Source organism: Anopheles nili, chromosome 3, assembly GCF_943737925.1.
Source record: "Anopheles nili chromosome 3, idAnoNiliSN_F5_01, whole genome shotgun sequence".
NCBI classification, from domain to species: domain Eukaryota; kingdom Metazoa; phylum Arthropoda; class Insecta; order Diptera; family Culicidae; genus Anopheles; species Anopheles nili.
The window spans coordinates 67,930,318-67,949,209 of NC_071292.1; the positions used below are offsets into that span (position 1 = coordinate 67,930,318).

Sequence of the window (18,892 nt, forward strand, 5' to 3'; positions counted from 1 at the left end):
AAAAACTGAAAGCGTGAAAGAGTACACCTGTTATTTCATTAAAAAATAAATTACTAAAATACGTTGAATATTCAATAGTTCTTTGCAACAATCCAAATGGATCATTGCTGGGTTCGTTTCCGTGGCGGGAAAGTTATAACATTTCATTAACTTGTGGTGCTTAGAACGAACAGTGAATTTAAAAGTAGTTATTTTTAATGTTTCAGTCTCTGGTAGAGAAAGGTAAACCCATAAGCTGACAATCAGCCACAACCGACTGGCTGAGGCTTCGCTTGTGGTTGCTTTGATGTTGCTTGAGCTGCTCTGTAGCGCCATAATTATGGCCCATTGTGCATTGTTTTACGAAGAGGAATTATTAACCATTCTCTTTCAAAGAGAACTTCTTACCAATCCAGTGGAAACGGATGGCGGTACAAGCGGCGTACTGAACAAACAAAGCCACCCGTATACAGCTGCTAGTGGCCATCAAAAGGCCATCGTCGCAGTCAAATGTCGCCATAGGATACAAGGTAATGGAAAATTTATTCACTGCTTGAAAAAATGCAATTTCTCTTGTGTTATTGCATTTGTAAACTTGCAGAAGGAGCTTTGCACATAGTAAAGGTAGCTATTACATTATTAAAAAAAGTAGTCGTTTGAATTGTTAATAAATGATTATTATTAGAACGCATATTTTATTTGTATGCAGATCATAAAAATGATGTAGCAAATAATTGATCCAGGAATGGATGTAGAAGAACTTATTCGCGCAGTTCTGTTTATTTTAGTTATCAATAGTTGTCTGAAAAACATAAATGGTGGCTCCTTATTTCATTTCAAATAGATACATATTTATTTTAAATATTTGCGAGCATACAGTTCTAATATAAAAATGTGTTTTTTTTCTTCGCATTATTGAATAAGAACATGTTAAAGTGTTGCCTTTACAGTTGAATATTATGGTCATTACCCCCGAACAGTGGAATAAAACAAATCAGTTACTAAATGTTGCTGGATACGTTGGAGTTCGCTTGATGAAGCATTTAATTAAAACATTCCATAGTTTACTCAGCACTTGTCGTCCTTTACGTTTATCGCCGAGAACCAGGAAGCTCTATTTAACCACTCGTTTGCAGCTAAATCAAGTTGCACTTTTCCTTTATGCTGTCACAAATGAATTGCATGCGAATATTCCACCACTGTCGAATCAACCGTCAGCAAATGATTGCAATTGCCTCACAGCGCGAGCGGAAGCACCTTACCGGAGCGCAAATTCAATTACCATCGTAAATCCAATTTTAATTCACTTTCGCCAGCAGAATCCGCCGGACCCACCTTAATGAATTCCCCTGTTACGGAACGCCATTTGTCGTGTCCGACACCGCGCTCCATCACTAACGGTACACGAAACCTTTCGCGAAGGTCAAATGTTCGGTTCTTTTTTGCCCCTCCTTGGGGACATTAGTGTTTTCGGCACAGAAATTGAAGAACACACAAACACGAAAATGACCGGTTACATTTCACTTAACAAGCGCACGTGCCAAATAGGCCCCTGGATGGACATTGCAACCCGGTTCCTTTCTCGTGGAGGCCAACACCACCCAAGGACACCTGTTAATCCTATGCGATTAAAGCATTTTCCATGCGTATTTCCCAACCTGTACCGAACCGGTCACGGTGCGATTTATGTTGTTTCGTGTATTTCGAGCCACCGTCTCCGTCGGATGGAGTCTCTAACGAAAACAAGTCACCGATACATTTTGGCCATGCGAGGTGCAAAAGGTACCCTGCTTTGTGGTCGGTTCAGGCACGTCTTGGCAAACCAAACAATGCCACACAGGTGGACATATTTACAACGATACACATTTTTACCATCGAATTTCCACTCTAGCACAAGTACACATGCATACACACGCACGCACATGCACCATAGAAATACGCCAAAATTTGATATAATCGCACGAACACTCATCAGAAAGTTTTTGAACATCTATCCAGTGGATGTTTTTTGCGAATCATGTATAAATTTTTATATTGTTTAAGCTTATAAAGCAAAACAAAAGTGATTACCTTTAGCGTAAATTCAATAAAGAATTTTACGATGTTGAGTTTAGGTTTTATTACTTATTACGATTACTATGCATCACTCTCACGCATTTTAGAACTTTCGATAGAACATTTTTGTTACCAATCGCGAACTAAAACCGACGTTCACAGCGTTAGTCTGAGCCACTAAATACCGAACTGCGCGACAGGAGTAAACGGACACGTCCGAAACGAGCCACGAGTAACGATAAACTAAATGATATTGCATTGAGCTATGGCAACGGAAACAAGCACTCGTTTGCACTCTGCTTTGGAACGATCGCTTTTGACTTAACGAAACAAACGAACGGCACTGAACGAAACTCGTTTCGGGCTTCGGCCACGAATGCTTCGTTGGTGGAAGCTGGCTTGTTTTCTCTCGCTGGAGAGCAAAAGTATTGAGAAAAAGAGCGTTTGCGCTCTCACTCTCTTCAAGCTCGTTGCCATTGGATACCAAGGTACGTTGTTGGCGGGAACTACATTTGTTTACGTTCTCTGGCAGAGAATGTTCGAATTTCGAAAATCACCGAATGCCACCGATGGAGGCGCCTGGTTGTTTATGTTCGAAGCGCGTGTGCTTTACTGGGGGAGTTGAATAGTCATGATAAAGAAAATACTAAACATAAATTGGCGACAAGGATCATTTTTTTCGTATACACATTTAAAATTTTCGTGTCTTGTTCAACGGTGAAATACTAATGTGAGATAGGGTAAATAGCGTTTCTTTGTGTACTAATGTTGGACATTTCTGATCCAACCATGAAGCAATTGAAAAACGTTAATCATTTTTGGTTCTCAAGAATAACTTGTCTAAAATATGGTGTACATGATTTTGATCCAGCTTTGAAATGTATTCATATTATCAATTGCTCTTATGTAGTAACGTTTCTAGTTCATTTGTTTCCCATTATAAAGCCATTGCTAAAGTTCTCATTAACAAAACAGGCCATTGATTTACTTTAAATTGAGGTTACTTGTGGATTACTGTTGCACCAATTCAATTGAAAATTATTCAATTTGTGTGATTGTTTGTAAGGCTAATCTTCTCATTTACTTATGTGGCTTAATATCCCATTGATTATGCCGTCGGGAAAGCCACTGGCACTCATCTCAGTCCAACGGTGGTATTTTTGTCCAAGCCCACACGTACCGCTTAATGAGCCCCGTTCGATATATCATCCCGTCATCGCGTCAAAAACATTAATTAAACTGCTTCACTTGCCCGCAGGCGGACGCTCAATTTGCGAGCCACCCACAGATTGGTGAGACAACGGCAACACGAAACCGGAAGCAATGGCCTTCTCTCTCACCCACCAGGCCGTAAAACAAACCGCAAGAAAAGGAACAGTAGCCACTCTGCTACGAGTCTCACACCGGCTTGCCGACTGCCGCTCTGGGCACTCGGTGCTGCAACCGCAAACCGCTATAATCTTCTCATAAATATTTACATCCGCTTCCGCCCGGTTGAGACTAGGGACATACGATGCAACCGTGTGCGAACGGGCAACTGTGCAACAATGTTTGCCAAAGATTTTCTACCACCACCAGCAGCAGCAATCGTTTTGAACCAGCTCCCAGGGCATATATGAGCTAACAGGATCTTTGGTTGAGCGCATGAAGAAGCACAGGTTGAAAATTGCATTCGTGATGTCCTTTCCACCGAGGGCGATGGAAAATGGGATACGGAATGGAAGGATAAAAACCCCAACCCACAGGGGAGCTGTTGGCACACTCTCCTCGTCACGGCAGGGATTGCACGTTTGACTTTTGGAGCCATTTCAACCTCCCATGGGAAGCGTGGATCAGAAAATGCGACCACCTGGTGGTTGGCTTTTTTTCTCGAAGAGCCAGGAGAAGAAGTTTATGACAAAGTCACTCGACTGGACAAATTTCCAGGATTCCAACCGTAACCTGACCACGTGAACCAGCTAAAGGTGGGTTTTGTGGTTTCCGGTAAAAACAAAAACAATCAACGAATCTATGCATGTGGAAAGGTGGGAAAGAGAAAGAAATTGTATTCAAAAGCCATACGTTACACTCATAACCAAATCGTTTCAAAAACGAAGGTGGAATCATTTTCACTTGGATTTATGATGAAACGTGATTCATATGTCAATACTAGCTGCAAATTTAGGCTATGAGACATATTTAAAGGGGATATAAATTTATGGGAGGTAAATTTAATTGATTCATTTTTTTAGAAGCTTTGTGGTACATTTGGATGGAATTTAGCTCATGGCTTACTAAATTGAACTATTCCATGTCGATTTAGATATCTTATGACAAATCCTTTTCAATAAAGAAAATGATATGCAATAAACGCTACGATGTTAACCATTGTTGCAGCATTAAGGGTGCAATGAACAAAAATAAATTGAATTAATTAACAACATGCATTCATCATCACTGTCCATCTCATCTGCATTTGATCATCACACCCTCAATCGAAATCTCACTTCACAGGCTACAATTGTACTTTTATTGTGCTAATGCTATAAATCAAATTTAATTGTACAAATGTGCCCTTTTGAAACAAATTGTATTATATACATGAAAGGCCATACTCGGCTATGTGTGTGAACCAGAACATACCATGAATAAGTAGACCATACTAAATGTGATATGAAATTATAATGACTCTCTCATGTTTACATCGAGATTTCATTTATTTGTACCTTATTTACAGCAAAAATACATTCAAAAAATGTCCACGACTTTATCCCGACAATCAACAGTTGCATAGAGACATCTCTTATAGTTAGGTTCAGCTTTATCATTAGATTTGGCTAGTTACTGTTGCATTAATCGTTTGATCCACTTTATCTTTTTCTAGTTAACCCTAGGTTTTGTTCTCTTAGAATGTCTAGCTTTCATGTTCCTCTTTCATGACATTCTTGATCAGTTCAGTGATCTTTAATTAGGCTTTTTTCAATGCTACGTTTCTTAACAACATTCATTTTGAGTGCTACCACAGGGATGCTGTGTGCTTTCTCATTTGGTAAAGTTTGCTTTATCTGCTTTGAACATCGATAAATGTTTTGATAGTTTTTCTGTGTTTATCCTGTTAGTTAGTATCTAACGAAGGGTATAAACTCACCAGCAGTTCACAGCGGCTCACTATCTGTATTGATTTTTAAATACATTGAGATAATTTCCATTTTTTACACCAATGCGGTTCTATTTTATTTGTTTCTGTTCGCTATGTTTTTTCGGTTTCAATTGATTCAACTAATCTAGCTAGCTCTGGCATCACGCGTAAGGGATCCTTAATGCATGCCGATCTTGCACTCGTTCACCTATATTTTATTTAACTTAAGGTTTCGCTCGAATGCTGAATCGTTGAAGCTTTACCTTACGCAGCCACTTAAACTGGTGTGCGATTATGGAACGGGTGGAAAATTCATCGACTCTGGGCGGGAAAACTGGGAAAACCTAGGAATGGAAGAGAGAAAACAAACGGGTGGAGACAGTGAGTTGGGATGATTGTTTGTCGATGTGTTGGTTTATTCAGGCGCTTCTCATGTTGACGATCTTCATATCAAACAGTTCAATGTTGTGGGTGGAGAGGAATTTGGTGGGAGGCTAGAAAATGCTTATGAAGGGATGCTAAATAAAACAGAAGCAGTGATTGAGCAGTGTGGACGATGAGAATAAAAAAAATGGTTTGAAGGCGCCACACGGGATTTGTGTGTAATGTTTTTCCTGATCTAGATCAATTTCTCCATAATCGTGACTTTCCTAATAGTTTTCCTCTTACACATGAACAAGAAGTAAATGCATAATAAGAAACATTTTTGATGTTTTAAACGTGACAACAAAAGCTTGTGCTCTGACTACAAGTTTTTCAATGTTTATACCTATTATAAAATGTGCTCAGGATGGCACACAATGTTGCAAGCCTTTGTATCTTATGTGTTACAAATCTAATCAGTTCCAAAGGGTTACACTAAAAGCTCACGAGTGAAGAAAAAATATTGAAAGATAGACAGTATACAAATAAACAAACGTGTACCGACTCAATGTGGCTGGTAATTAACATTTAATCTCTCAACACGCACGAATGCTTCATGGCGACGATGCTGTACTCGACCGTCCTGGCGATAGCGTACGAAAGCCGTGTGTTTCGATGCCGATGGTTTATTTTTTTCGTTTGTTTTCATTTCGTCGTAGAATATCGCATCCAGCCCGCCATCATGCACAGGACGTGTTAACGCGCGAGGAACCCATTGGAGAAGCAATAACGAGCAACAATGGAGAGAAAATTAATTCAGCAAGCGTTCAACGTATTGCAATGACCCTGGCTCCAGGCTCAGGCTGCGAACGAACAAGTGCTAATGTTTGTGAGCGTGTTTTTTATGTTGAAATGATAGTTTTGTAGTCATGGCATCACAGCTCAGGGATCCAATACACAAGGCCTAAATATATTACGATATTTGTTTTCAGTATGAGATATAGGTTCATGCATTCTTTGTAAAAAAGACAGACAACATATTGCACAAAATTTAGGGTGCAAGAAATTTTTATTTCCAAGTAGTAAATGAAAAAACATTCGATATCACATATCCAACTTCAATTCAATCGATAACAGTATATGTAAAATATGTAACTTGATTAAAACTAAAGTATTAAAAAAACTGCATACCTACCAAAATAAAAAACGAACTAAAAATGTTGTCGCTCTCCATGGAAATGCACGATCAAATTAATGGTGCAGATGTTGTTGTCGTCAAACTGGCATTCGTCAATGTTGGAGAACATAAAAAAATGAAGAAGATAAAAAAACAAATTCCTAATAATATTAAAAACCAACATAAATTGGAATTGAAAATAAATGACGAAACAACAAGTGAACACCTCGACCATACCTCGATGTGTCCCAGGCATGGTGAGAAGAGATGAGCAAATAAATAAAAAAGAAACGCAAACAAAAACAAATACGTAAAACAGTGATGAAAATATGATCTGCATTCAAACAGGTGCTCTCAAACTGATGCTCTGTCCCAGACGTTCTGTAAACATGCAGCCACGTGATGAAACAAGCTAGAGTATGAAAAATGAATGCGATTGAAGATGGCCAAACAGGAATAGAGAACTCATTTCAGCACTTCTCTCATCATTGAGAGATGATAAACAATTTTTAGTTTATGCACTTGGATTTACTGCCTTTAACAACTTGCATCGAACAATAATGATGATTTAACTATGTTGCAGAAACCAGATATGTTAGTTGAAAATGTCTATAAGTTGGATTGAATAACTATTTGAGATGTATTCCATACAATTATTGTATGTGAAATGTGATTCTATATATTGAATCCTTAATGCAATAACCATAGCAGTAAGTTGCATTTCATGCAAACGATGAAAAATGAAATTTCTATGCTACAATCTACTATACTAAAAAACATAGTGAATTAATTTTGTGAAAGACTAGGTTTGTTTTTTTTTTGTATTATGCTTGATTTTCTCGTGCAGTACAATGTGGTGCGAGCCATTAAAGCGGCGTTGGCAGGATGACAGGCGTCGGAAACATTAAAATCCTTATACACACTAAAGCTGCCACTAAGTGTGAGTGGATAAGCAACCGTGGCCAACATTGTAGCGACACAAAAATACCAAAAGCGAGAGTGTGGTGCAGTTGAAAAAGAAGGAATAGAAATCCATGTTGTGCTGCGTCGCGGGGTTAATACCAACCGTGTGCTTTCGGTTCGCGAGCGGGGCGAATAGTCCTTGCTGATCGTTGGCCTGCCCAGGATGAGGCGGTGCTCCCGTGACGGTGACGGAACACGAGCCGAGATTGATGTCGACGGTGGTGCGGATTTAAATAAATTCGTTTTTCGTTTCGTTCGTTCGGGAGATTGTATTTCCGGACACAATGTTTCAAGGGTTGCAACGGAACCAGAACGGGGGAGAGAAAAAAGGGTCAAATGAGTATCGTGGTAAGGGTGTCAGTATGAGGGGTGTGAATGATGCAAACCCAAAATAGGATATAAGAAACCGTACATTGTTGCGATCAAGATGCAGATGGTCAGGATGGTTAAGGAGATTTAGTGCCATTCCAGAAGAGACACACCCAAATCCCGGCGCATAAATGTAGAGACGAAACACAAAAAAGAAATGGGCATTGCCGGGTTAGATTGATCGAAAAAATAAAAATAAAAATGAAAACACCAGATGGCGCCGAGTTAGCTCGATAAAACACCGAGATATGGAGTCAGTTTCAGCTCGTCCTCACCTGCGATGATGGTTGTTCATCTTGCCGGACAGGATGTTGCGTTCGTCACGCCAGCGATAGAAATGATGCCGCAACGTTTGGCGTACTTCCGAATTGAGAAAACAGTATAGCAGCGACACGACGAAGCCCTATTAGGAAGATACGAAAGGAGCCAAACGATCCGATCACGTTAAAAAAACATTGAAGGTGTAATTTTTTTTGCAAAACCAACGACATTGAAACGTTGCAAACATTCACGATAGAAGGACAGCAATTAAAATGAAAAATCCTCTGGATAACTGTCCGCAAACCAAACGTGCACAAGTATGCTGAAGAAACCACATCGTTGAACTGCATTTTATATCAAATGCTCTATTGCCTCAATTTTGATTTTGGCACATTCGTGAAACGATCGAGCCTTATGCTTGGTGAAGACGATATTATACCGAATGAATAATAAGCAGCAAAAGCGAAAATAGTCAGCTTTATATTTTATGCTTATCTATATGCAGATTTTGGATCATTTTGATTGAAACTGGTTGTTTAATAATTGTAATTTGCTATGATAAGCATTCATTTATAGTTTAAAGGATAATGTGGTTAAAAGTAAGATAATATAAACTTTTGTTTTCGCTCTTACATGGGTTTGATTTGTTGCAGAATTTTCGATCTATAAAATACATCTTTACTACCAATTCGATTACGACGTTTACGAATTTGATATAACACCTCAACCCTGGTTCCAAAAAAGGCGAAATTAAATATCTCTTCCATTTGACAGGACGCTCTCCTGGGTTCCGGCCGCTTAAGCGTCCATCCGTAATCGATCCTACTTGGAATTGCAAAACACCTTTACCGGAAGGACGACGAGAGACGGAACATGGAACGAGGCGTTCGGTTTTCACTTTTATTTTTTGCACAACACCCTTCCAAATCAAATCAGAATTCAATCGAACCGAGCCGTATCCTTTCTCCGCTGCCTTAAATCGAAGCATAATGTGTCTTTGGTGCGGTGGGTTTGAAGAGTATCCGTTTTAAAGACCCCAACGGATTTGAGGCGCTCAAAATATTCACCGCCTCTGAGCCTCGCTTACCTGCGTGCTAAGGAGAATGGCCCGCGTGACGACAAATATATGCCTTCCGACGCCCTCAACTGGATCGTAGATGACAATGAGGTAGGTGATGCCGAGGAGCGGTATCAGGACGAGCAGCGCCTTCGATGCCTTCCTGTACTGGCGCGTCTCGACGGTGTTTGCAGAGCGGAGCTTCGTGATCAACACCTGCGGGTTGTCGTAAGGATAGAAAAAAGGGCTGTGATCGATCCATCGGAACGTTTCTCGAATCTTTCCAAATTCTTTTTTTCTCTTGTCAATTTTCGTTGGCACGGAATCAATCATCTCCCGGCGGACCCGGAAATACTCTTCCGGGTGGCACTTACCCACATGATGCGCAGCAGGAAGATAAGATTGATAACCAGCACCGCACAGGATGGGCCCTGAATGATCCAATCAATATGAGATTCGCGCATCCAAGAGCATTCTATTTCGAGCTGGAAGAAGAATGTACGAATTAATATACGCAATGAAAGCAAACGGAAACTGCACCAAATATGAGGTCGACGTATTTTAGCGGAGCTATTTACGACTTCTTTCGGGGTAGCTGCTTACCTTATTAGGATGTTCTAAATTCGAGTTGGAGCCAAAGAACGGTTTTGCGAGGGCCCATGCTGCAACGAAGATCAGTGGTCCTCCTATGGACGGAAGTAATTGGTATATTGGTTACTATTATGATAGATGTAACGATTGGGCAGCTTTGCAATAACGACATTAATTGATTCTCGTTCTGAAGCTCCTAGAATACGTTGTTATTCAGAATACAAGTGCAGCAAAATGGGTCTCCTTTTCATGATAAATCTCTTTCAGTAATTGAAAATTGACTGAAAGATGAGCTTTATGAGTGAAATGGCCATTATTTCTTACTCTAACGAAGAATCTTGCTGAAGTTGATTAGTTCGAAAACGATTAGAACTCAACCATCAAAATAATCGTCTGAATATTCTTCATCCAATTGCAAAGACATGTTATTTTCAACATTTTTTTCCAATTTGCAAGGTGGGTAAAATATAATACAAGTTGTTCTTTCGCTCGTATGAAAAACAGAGGGGACATCAAAAAACTATCTGATTTTGCTTATGTTTCTGAGTGATTAGTAATATTGATCATTCTCAGCAGTCTATTTTTGTATTGATTTTCTTGCTTGCCATGGAGACGTCTGGTGGTTAGTGAAAAATAACGAAACTAGTAAATTAAATACCGATTGTCTGCATAGCTTCTTGAAGAAAAAATATGCTTCCTAATTGACTATTGCAAGATGTGCCTTATAAAATTCAAGAAAATAAAGCCACGTTTGAAATGTTTCGTTTAATTGCTCTACCAGTAATGGAGGCGCCTGGTGTTTGCTTTGGTCAGTGAAATTTGAGAATGACATGAACATTTGACGTTGCCATTTGCCGTAATAATGATTGGACAGTGTCTATGAACCTGAAACAAATTTTTGACAATTTTTAATCAATCACTACTAAAAATTCAAAAGCATCAAGCAGCGTTTCAAAGTTGTCCCTGATTTGTTTACCTGGTTTGATAGTTATTTGAAAAAGATTCCCTGTTATAATAACTAAATTAAAATTGCTTGCTTTCGCTTGTAAACGTTTTTCCTGCTTGCCATCTGATCGAGAGACTTACCCCATCCAATGACGGCATACTTCCGGAAGCGTAATGTATCACCGGAAAACGTTTGCACGACCAGCATGTAGAGATAGAGCCCTGGAAAAGAGAGCACACGTAGCGGAAACGTTAGCAGCGATGGAAAATTTAGCTTTCAACTTAGGCCGGCAAAGCGGATAATTTCGCTAGCTAATCGAGCACGCTCCGTTTCAACCGGAACTGCTCCTGGTGCCCCTAGACCTAGAGCTGGCTAATTGATGGAGCATGTATTAATCAGGCGCTTTAAACTAATTACACGACTAGATTCATCCATCCAGCTGTTCGCCCACCCTTTTGCACCGAAGATTGCGGCAGGGTATCTATACGAAAACCTAAGGCGTCTGTGGCTGTCTGAAGCTAATGGGATAATTGATGTTTTAACTATTCATAAGACAATGTGGGCTGTTGCAGCCGGTGTAATTAAGTGCATCCTCTGATGGAGGCAACCGGTGCTGTTTCCATCCACTGGCGCACAGCAAATGCTCTCAGGTTAGAAGGCTCATAAGGCGGCGAGTAGAACGGGCAAACAGTACTCATTAGCTAGGGAGAAGCGATACGAGAAGAGATTTATGTACCAGCTTCTTCGTCGAAAACCGTATGCAATTTGTCTACCGTAGCTCTACCGGAAGTAGAGTCCTTTTTTTACAGTGAGGCACTATTAGATGCCAGTGGTATATTTTATATCTTAAAAAAATTATAGTGATGGTAAGAACTCTTGCCATTTTAATGCGCCTGTCATCAAATGATAGTATATCATCATTGAACGCCTCAATATATGCAACATTCCACCCTTGATTTGAAATAATAGTCCGTTTTAATAAATTATACAGTTGATGCATGATACTAAAAACGAAACTTATAATATCCTGTTAAAACTTTATAGTTCCTAGAAATACGTATCAGCGAGAGATTGTCGAGTCAAGCACCCCATATCGAACCGATGGCATGCACCACCTGCGATTTATTGCCTAGATCTCTCCCACTGGCACTGATTTGCACTTAGCTGGCAAAGACTTGAAGTTTATGTTTTTTAATTATAGAATACAGTTTATTTTTCCTCAATTTTTCGTGTGGTTTTCAAGGCTGCAATCGCAGAGCGGGCAAGCTGGATGCTCGTCCGTACGCTTTTAGTAATTAAACGGATGGATAATTATCGGGCCATAAATTCGCTGGCACTAGTTGCTAGAGCGAAACATCGAAAAGCAATTAAAGTCAATTATGAAAAGGAAGTATCAAGGAAAAATACGTCACGACGAGGAGTGAAGGCGTGCTTTAGTATCGTAAATCCGCGGTAAGTTTCGATGTTGCTGATTATTAACAGTAATGAGGGGCTATATTTCAAAGCAGGGATGTAGAGTGAAATAAATAAAGTGAACTGAAAACCCGCAGCTACAGACAGTAAAGTAATTCTCTTGCCCGTTGTAGAAACTGATCTACTCCAGCCGGCTGTGACGTGAAGGAAGTTTTTACGGTCTGTTACTTCCGTCACTCGACCGATCCTTGCACATCACATCCGTTGGCAGTTGTGCGAGTGTCCCTGTGACGGTTAGTCATTGATGGGAAAAGTTTTCCAACCCATCCCCAGGACTGTAGCTGGAGTCCCCAGTGTGGTGTTTAAGTGTGCAGATGGCTCTAGAGATGGGTCTCATCTATTTGCACAACATATTCTGTTCGCCTCGTGATGGCGTCACATCCTAGACGAGAGCCCAGCTGCTCTTTGATCGGTTTGCAAATGAACCACGTCACTGGTTAAGTAAGCAGTCATCCATCGTTGATCGAAGCGTCGTCTGGTCGTTCCATTTTCCAACACTTTCGTCCTTGCTACCCACGAGTATGAGACAGCATGGCGAACTATCTATTCAATATGTCCGCTCGGTATCGTGTAAAATTCTGCTTGAGCCTTTCGAAAGGCGTATCCGTTTATCGTGTTTCACCAGTGGGCCTCGTCGATTGGAAATTGCGTTGTTTACCAAACTGCTCGAGTGGATGTCAGCAACGATAATCGATCACGCGTTGCCGGCCAAAGGATCGAGTTTGCCAAATGCCAACACTTACCTTCGACGAGCATCCAGAAAAAGTTGGTCGTAGTAAAGTAGTGGAACAGCGTCACAAGAATGATGCATCCGGTTACCTCAAGCCTTACAGTGATCTGGAACGGTGGTATCAAAGCGGTGTTTACCAGAAAAGATAAATAAACACGAACGATTTTTAATTAGAGCTAACCGGATGAGAAGCAGATTAGTTTCAGAAAACAGGACGCTGGTAATATGCTTATATTTTTTTTACTCTTAAGTTATGCTTCCATCAATGATTAGATTAAGATTAAGAGGGGGAGACTGCTGTCTGGTTTCGTTCAAGGAGAAGCAAATTTTGTTTTAGGTAGCTGCCTCTCGGAAAACTCAATTCGAATTGAAAGATTTTGATTTCAAGATGGCTTCTCATTAAAGCTCATGTATTGCGGAACGATGAAATATCATAGAGTGAAACCTTCCGAAATGTCATTACCTGCAGCGATAAGATGAGAATCCACAAGATGGACGACATGATGTAGGTGAGAAACAGGTTGATGTGGATGGTGTTCCGGAGGCAGCGCAGATCCCTGCGGGCAGAGTAGTTACTTTTTTAAATCGCACGGTACCGCTTCCGGCGCGTACATCTGAAGGCGATTCAGGTGCCCTCCATGGCATTGATCTACTCACTTGAAGTACACCAGCACGGTCACGGCCAGCACTAACGAGGCCAGGCTGATGGAGTATCCGACGTAGTAGATCAGGGAGGGAAGCTCTATTTCCGGCTCAAATTCAGGCACCGGTGAAGACTGAGCGATGTGCTCACAACGAGCGTAGTCTGTGTAGTTGTCCCAGGTACCGTCGACATTGCAGAATCGAGACGCATTTTCTTATGTTCGAGAAAAAAATATAACGAAACCGGTTAATGTAGTGCAAACATTGTACTTCTGTCAATCAAGCTCCGAACTAATTGTTTTAAACTATCATTAATAGTTATTAATAGTATTAATGTAGCAATATACAAATAATTGCAGGAAAGTGTCCTTAAATGATATTTTGTTTCAATAAAATCAAATAATTTATTCGCGGTAAATTTAAGAAACCTCCTTTTTTATTTATAAAAGATTGATCAATACTATTAATATTCAAAAAAATGTTTTATGAACGCTTAAATATTATTTGTATTTCTGAAAACCATCTTGAACTAAGCGAATGACACTTTTTAGTAGTACCTTCAGACTAATGCCGGCTACCTCATTTCCACACCAACTGAACCAACCGTTTGATGTTCGCTGACACGTCCTATCGATCACAGAACATTACTCTTTGATGTACCCTCAACCGAATATGCAAAATCACATGCTAGACTACCATCAAGAATGAACCAATATGTGAAGGCGTTACATTTTGCTAATTGAGCATTGATTGTATCGACCAATGTGAGGAAAAACCAACGGAAGCTTATGCATGCGAAAAGATTATTATGTTAATTTACCAGCATCGAATGAACCTTCTCAGAAGGTGCTCAATCGGAATAGAAATTAAAATTTCACTGAAAAGCCAGGCCTTCGAATTGAATACTAACGCAGAGGTAGCGAAAACAGACACGAATCTAAATAAAACCAAACGCTTTCCGTGTGTCGTTTGCACTTTAATGGTCTGACTGGCTTTAATCAGATGCATGCCTGCAAATGACGTCCCTATCCGAGGCCCTTTGTATCGTCGTCAAGCTAGCAAACCAAGGGAAGTTTTACGCGGGGTGCAGTGAATAATTAATCATCCCCGAGCGCGCAGAACATCGAGCGAACTGTCAACTGCCATCGTCCAAAGGGCGATCCTCACTTGCCCATTACGCCACCCCGTCTTCTGCAACGCGAAAGTTAATTAGCATGGCATCGACTCCATTATCCAGTTCGCTTTCCTATGCGCGGCTTTGCTTTAAGGCGTACATTTTTTCACTTCCCTCGGGCAGCTGGTAATTATCAGCTGGCAGCACTTTCATTGCCACAACTGTCATGTTCTCTCTCCGCTTCTCGAATGATCGTCCCATCAGCTTCGCTGCCCACTCAGAAAATGTGGAACACATTCAACAGGTGGCTGGCGTCGTGGAAAGCACACAACTTGCGAGCGCCCTTCGGAAGACCGATGTAGACGACGACTGGAAAAAGTCCCCACCCAATGAGCGATCCGGTTCCGATCAAAGGAAAACGGCAGCAAAAGTGGTCCATTTAACATGGGAAATTATTTTCCGCCTTTCGTTCGCGCGAAGGGAAGCTTCGCTCTCCCCTGGGGGAAGGACAGCAGACATTAAGTCTGTATTGTGAGGCATTTTGTGAGCGTGAAAAAACGCCAAAAAAGCACTCCTTACAGAGCTGACGTAGGGCGACGTGGGAGATGTTCGAAACAAGCAGCAGCCCCTTTTCGAGCCTTGCTATACAGCGTAATGGTATTTCACCTTGCTGGAGAGTATACACCGTCTTCATTATTTTATACCCTACTTGCGAGAAAAAGCATTACAACGGACGCGTGGCGGGTTACATGATTTTCTTCAGCGAAAAAAAGCATACTCAAAATAAACGCATTTCGCACAACAATGGATAAAACGGTGATGAAAAGAAAACAAGCCATGGAAGATTAGCGTGAAAAATTTCGCGCAAATTCGAAAAATGCGAGAGTACTTCTGGGAGAGTGTTTTGTTGTTTTTTCTGCCCCTTAGTGTTTCTGGAAGTTTTGTACTAAAAATAATAGACTTTCCGCTATGGATAGGTGTTGTTGTTGAGCTTACTAAACTGAATCTAGCCACAACGAAACCCACTACTAAACAGATGGCATGCTCTTATGGGTCTCCATGTCTTTGAGTAAAGAGCGTTTCTTTTTGCATTACACACTTTCGGCGAACCACTCGGTAGTGATTCTGCCCCACTGCGAAGGGTCAGTTCTAAAGATGCTCGATTACAGCCCACGGATAGGCTGAGCCATGACACGTTAGGAAAAGCAGTACGAGCGCGCAAGATCTTCCTCCCGGAGCAAGTTAACCTTATTAACTTGATGTGCCGGTTTGGGCTACGATTGCATGTACGTACGCCCTGTTTCACTAAGAAAAGGCAAAAGCAAAATCTCCGAAGTGCGCCTTTGGGTGTGTAGCTATCGCCCGGGTTTGGCTCTCGTTGGATGCGAACAACATCAGCCTCACTGGCTTGAGGTTTCCTCAGCCTTGTGAGGTTCGTACGAGATATGGAAGAGAAAACGAGACAAAACTACCCCACCACAGTGAAACATGGCAGCTCGAGTGGCGATAACGGCAAAAGGCCAACAATGCGACGACGTCCGGCCATGACAGCGACTCGTCCGGACTGGGAGTGATTTATGTTCGCCTCGAACTGTCCGGATCCGCGTGTGGATATGCCGTAGCTCTTCCACCGTAGCAGACTGAAGATGGGTAGAATAAGATTTTGAACGAGCAACAGAGCAATGGAGGAAACCGGCGAAACGAATCTGGGGCTAATAGCCCACCCGAGCTGCCACTTGGGCGTGCTATCTTGTACACCGCTATCCACCCGTCAGCTTTCGGTGCGAATGTTAAATACTCGCCAGGCCTCCACGTGCTTACCTGGTGGCTTCTCTTTCACACGAGAGTCTCAGTGTTCATAGGTCAAGGTACTACATGAGGCTGGGGATGGGTTTAAAACTGCCACATGTGTTTACGCTACCGGGTACTGGGCGCCTCCATGAGGTACATGGCACATCGACTTCAAGGGCGATAAACTCCACGACGTACGGTACGTTGCTTGATTGTGATTTAATGAAGTGGGCGCACGGTGTGAAGCTACAATTTTCATCCACAAGCCCGCTGAATGTGGAAGATATAACAAAACCAACCAGAGGTTGCAAAATCAGTGTCTCTGATAGCAAAATCCACAATCCCTTTCTTCTCGTTGCATTTCAAAAGGCAGATATGTTTTCGTGTGACCGAAAAAACTGTAACTCACTTTAGCTCATTTTCACGGAAGGGAAATATGTACCTCGAATGAATGCACGTGAGCAACGCTCGGCCGTTACCATTAACATCATTCCAAATATGCGTCTGTATCGCCGTGGTAACGTTCTGCGAATGGGCGCTACCACCGTGCTGGCGTACAGAAAAGCATAAATTTCAATTCCTGTTCGAAATCTTCGTTTGCATACCGTAGCAAACACCATACACTGATAGCATTCGCCATGTCGCAATCTATGGCTGCGGGCATCGTAATGTCAGCCTCCGTGTGGCTCCAGCTCCGGGATTTAGTCGGGTATGAATTTTCCTCAATTTTCAACGTTCCTTTTCTCGTTTGTAATATATTGCCGAACCACCTTTGCGATCTATTCACGTGTGGGAGAGAAGGGTTTTTATGTGTATTGTTCCGTAACAACATTGCATTAGCGAAAGGAAAAAAAACACACGTAAGCAACTAAAATTGCTATTTCGAAGAAATCGTGGCATTTCACCCACGTATCCGGTGTATGTTCCGGGTAAGCTCGACAAACGGCTTCGTGTGCGAGGGTGAAAAATAAATGCGTTATTGCTTTTTATTTGTGAGGTTTCCGAAAATTACCAAAATTCGCTTAAGCTGGTGAAAAATGAAAATAAATTTAGAAACATAAAATATTTGTGAACCTTGACTGGTGTGCAACAAAAGTGCAGCTCTTTGTTCAGAAAATTAGTTTGTATTCTAATACAAACAAAGAAAATTTCAATTAAAGTTATGCTCTTGCAGATAAACTCTCATTCTATTGTATTGTATGACTTAAATATTTTTAATGTGCCGCATTGATAAAAATCAGTTAAGCAGAAATAAAATATTAACGAAGTTTGATTACTGCCAGAATATTTATGCATACAAATTAAAGCTTTTCAGATACGAAAATCGTTTAGATTGTACGATGCCAAAATTAAACATTTAATCGACTTTAAAATTTCACAATATCTATACAGACTTTTCATCTACCTCTAGTCTGAAACCATCGCTAAAGGACGCATCTCTTTTCACAAGGTGACTTTTGTCGTAAGTTCGTTTGCAAGCGCCCATAAGCCGATAACCGAAGTGGGAAGGTACTGGCAGGCCTACTTACGTGAACTGTCGTACTGCACGCCCTTGAACTCAGCAAAGCACGGTAGCACGGCCAACGTGCCAGGAGGCGTTCGAGGCCAGCAGGACACCATATCGAAGAAGGACGGACAGGCGACGTCCTGGAGCAGCTCCTCGGCCTGCTGCTGCAACCGGCATCGTTCCGCCCCAGTCACATTCATCCCCAATGCCAACAGACTGTCAACGAGGGGTGCATTTTCACCACTGGCTGCCAGTTCCACCGTCAGATTCGCCTCCACAAGCGGCCCACCGGCGCCATCCACCAACGTCACGTCGGTGCCGTTCATCGTGCCACCGATCAATCCGTGTCCATTCGCAGGATCGGAACAACACTCCCACTATCGGGCACGAAACGTTCTCGCATGCACCTAACCACACCGGGGGAAAACAAAATTCACGGAAATTGGCACAAACCACTAAATTCACTTCACGCGTGTGCGCTCGGCGTACCGTCGGTGGATTTGTAGCACTTACACGGAACACACGCTGCGGTGATCGAACCGTTCATCGAACAAAACCGACCACGACGCATTTGCCCTTCGAGTGGGCCCGACTTCATCGCGATGGCATTGGCCAGCTTATCTCCCAGGAGAACGCAAGGGAACAAATTCACAGCACCCAGCCATCCACTGAGTCACGGATATCAAACAGCAACCGGAAACGACACCGGAATTCACCTTAAACGCCACTGCGGGTCGATTATCATGAGCTGTTGGG

At 41.7% G+C, this 18,892-nt stretch overlaps 1 protein-coding gene across 1 annotated transcript; it reads right to left on the bottom strand.

Moving 5' to 3' along the window:
* Positions 1–4,724: 4,724 nt before the first annotated feature.
* LOC128724894 (diuretic hormone receptor-like) lies at positions 4,725–18,462 on the bottom strand. The gene is made up of 11 exons (XM_053818615.1): positions 18,159–18,462; positions 13,740–13,938; positions 13,546–13,657; positions 13,096–13,189; positions 11,020–11,100; positions 9,946–10,028; positions 9,717–9,827; positions 9,373–9,558; positions 8,300–8,427; positions 7,759–7,809; positions 4,725–5,496 (listed from the first exon to the last, which is right to left on the bottom strand). Exons 1-11 carry the CDS (start codon positions 18,460–18,462, stop codon positions 5,445–5,447), a joined length of 1,401 nt encoding a protein of 466 aa, XP_053674590.1. The 3' UTR covers positions 4,725–5,444.
* Positions 18,463–18,892: the final 430 nt, after the last annotated feature.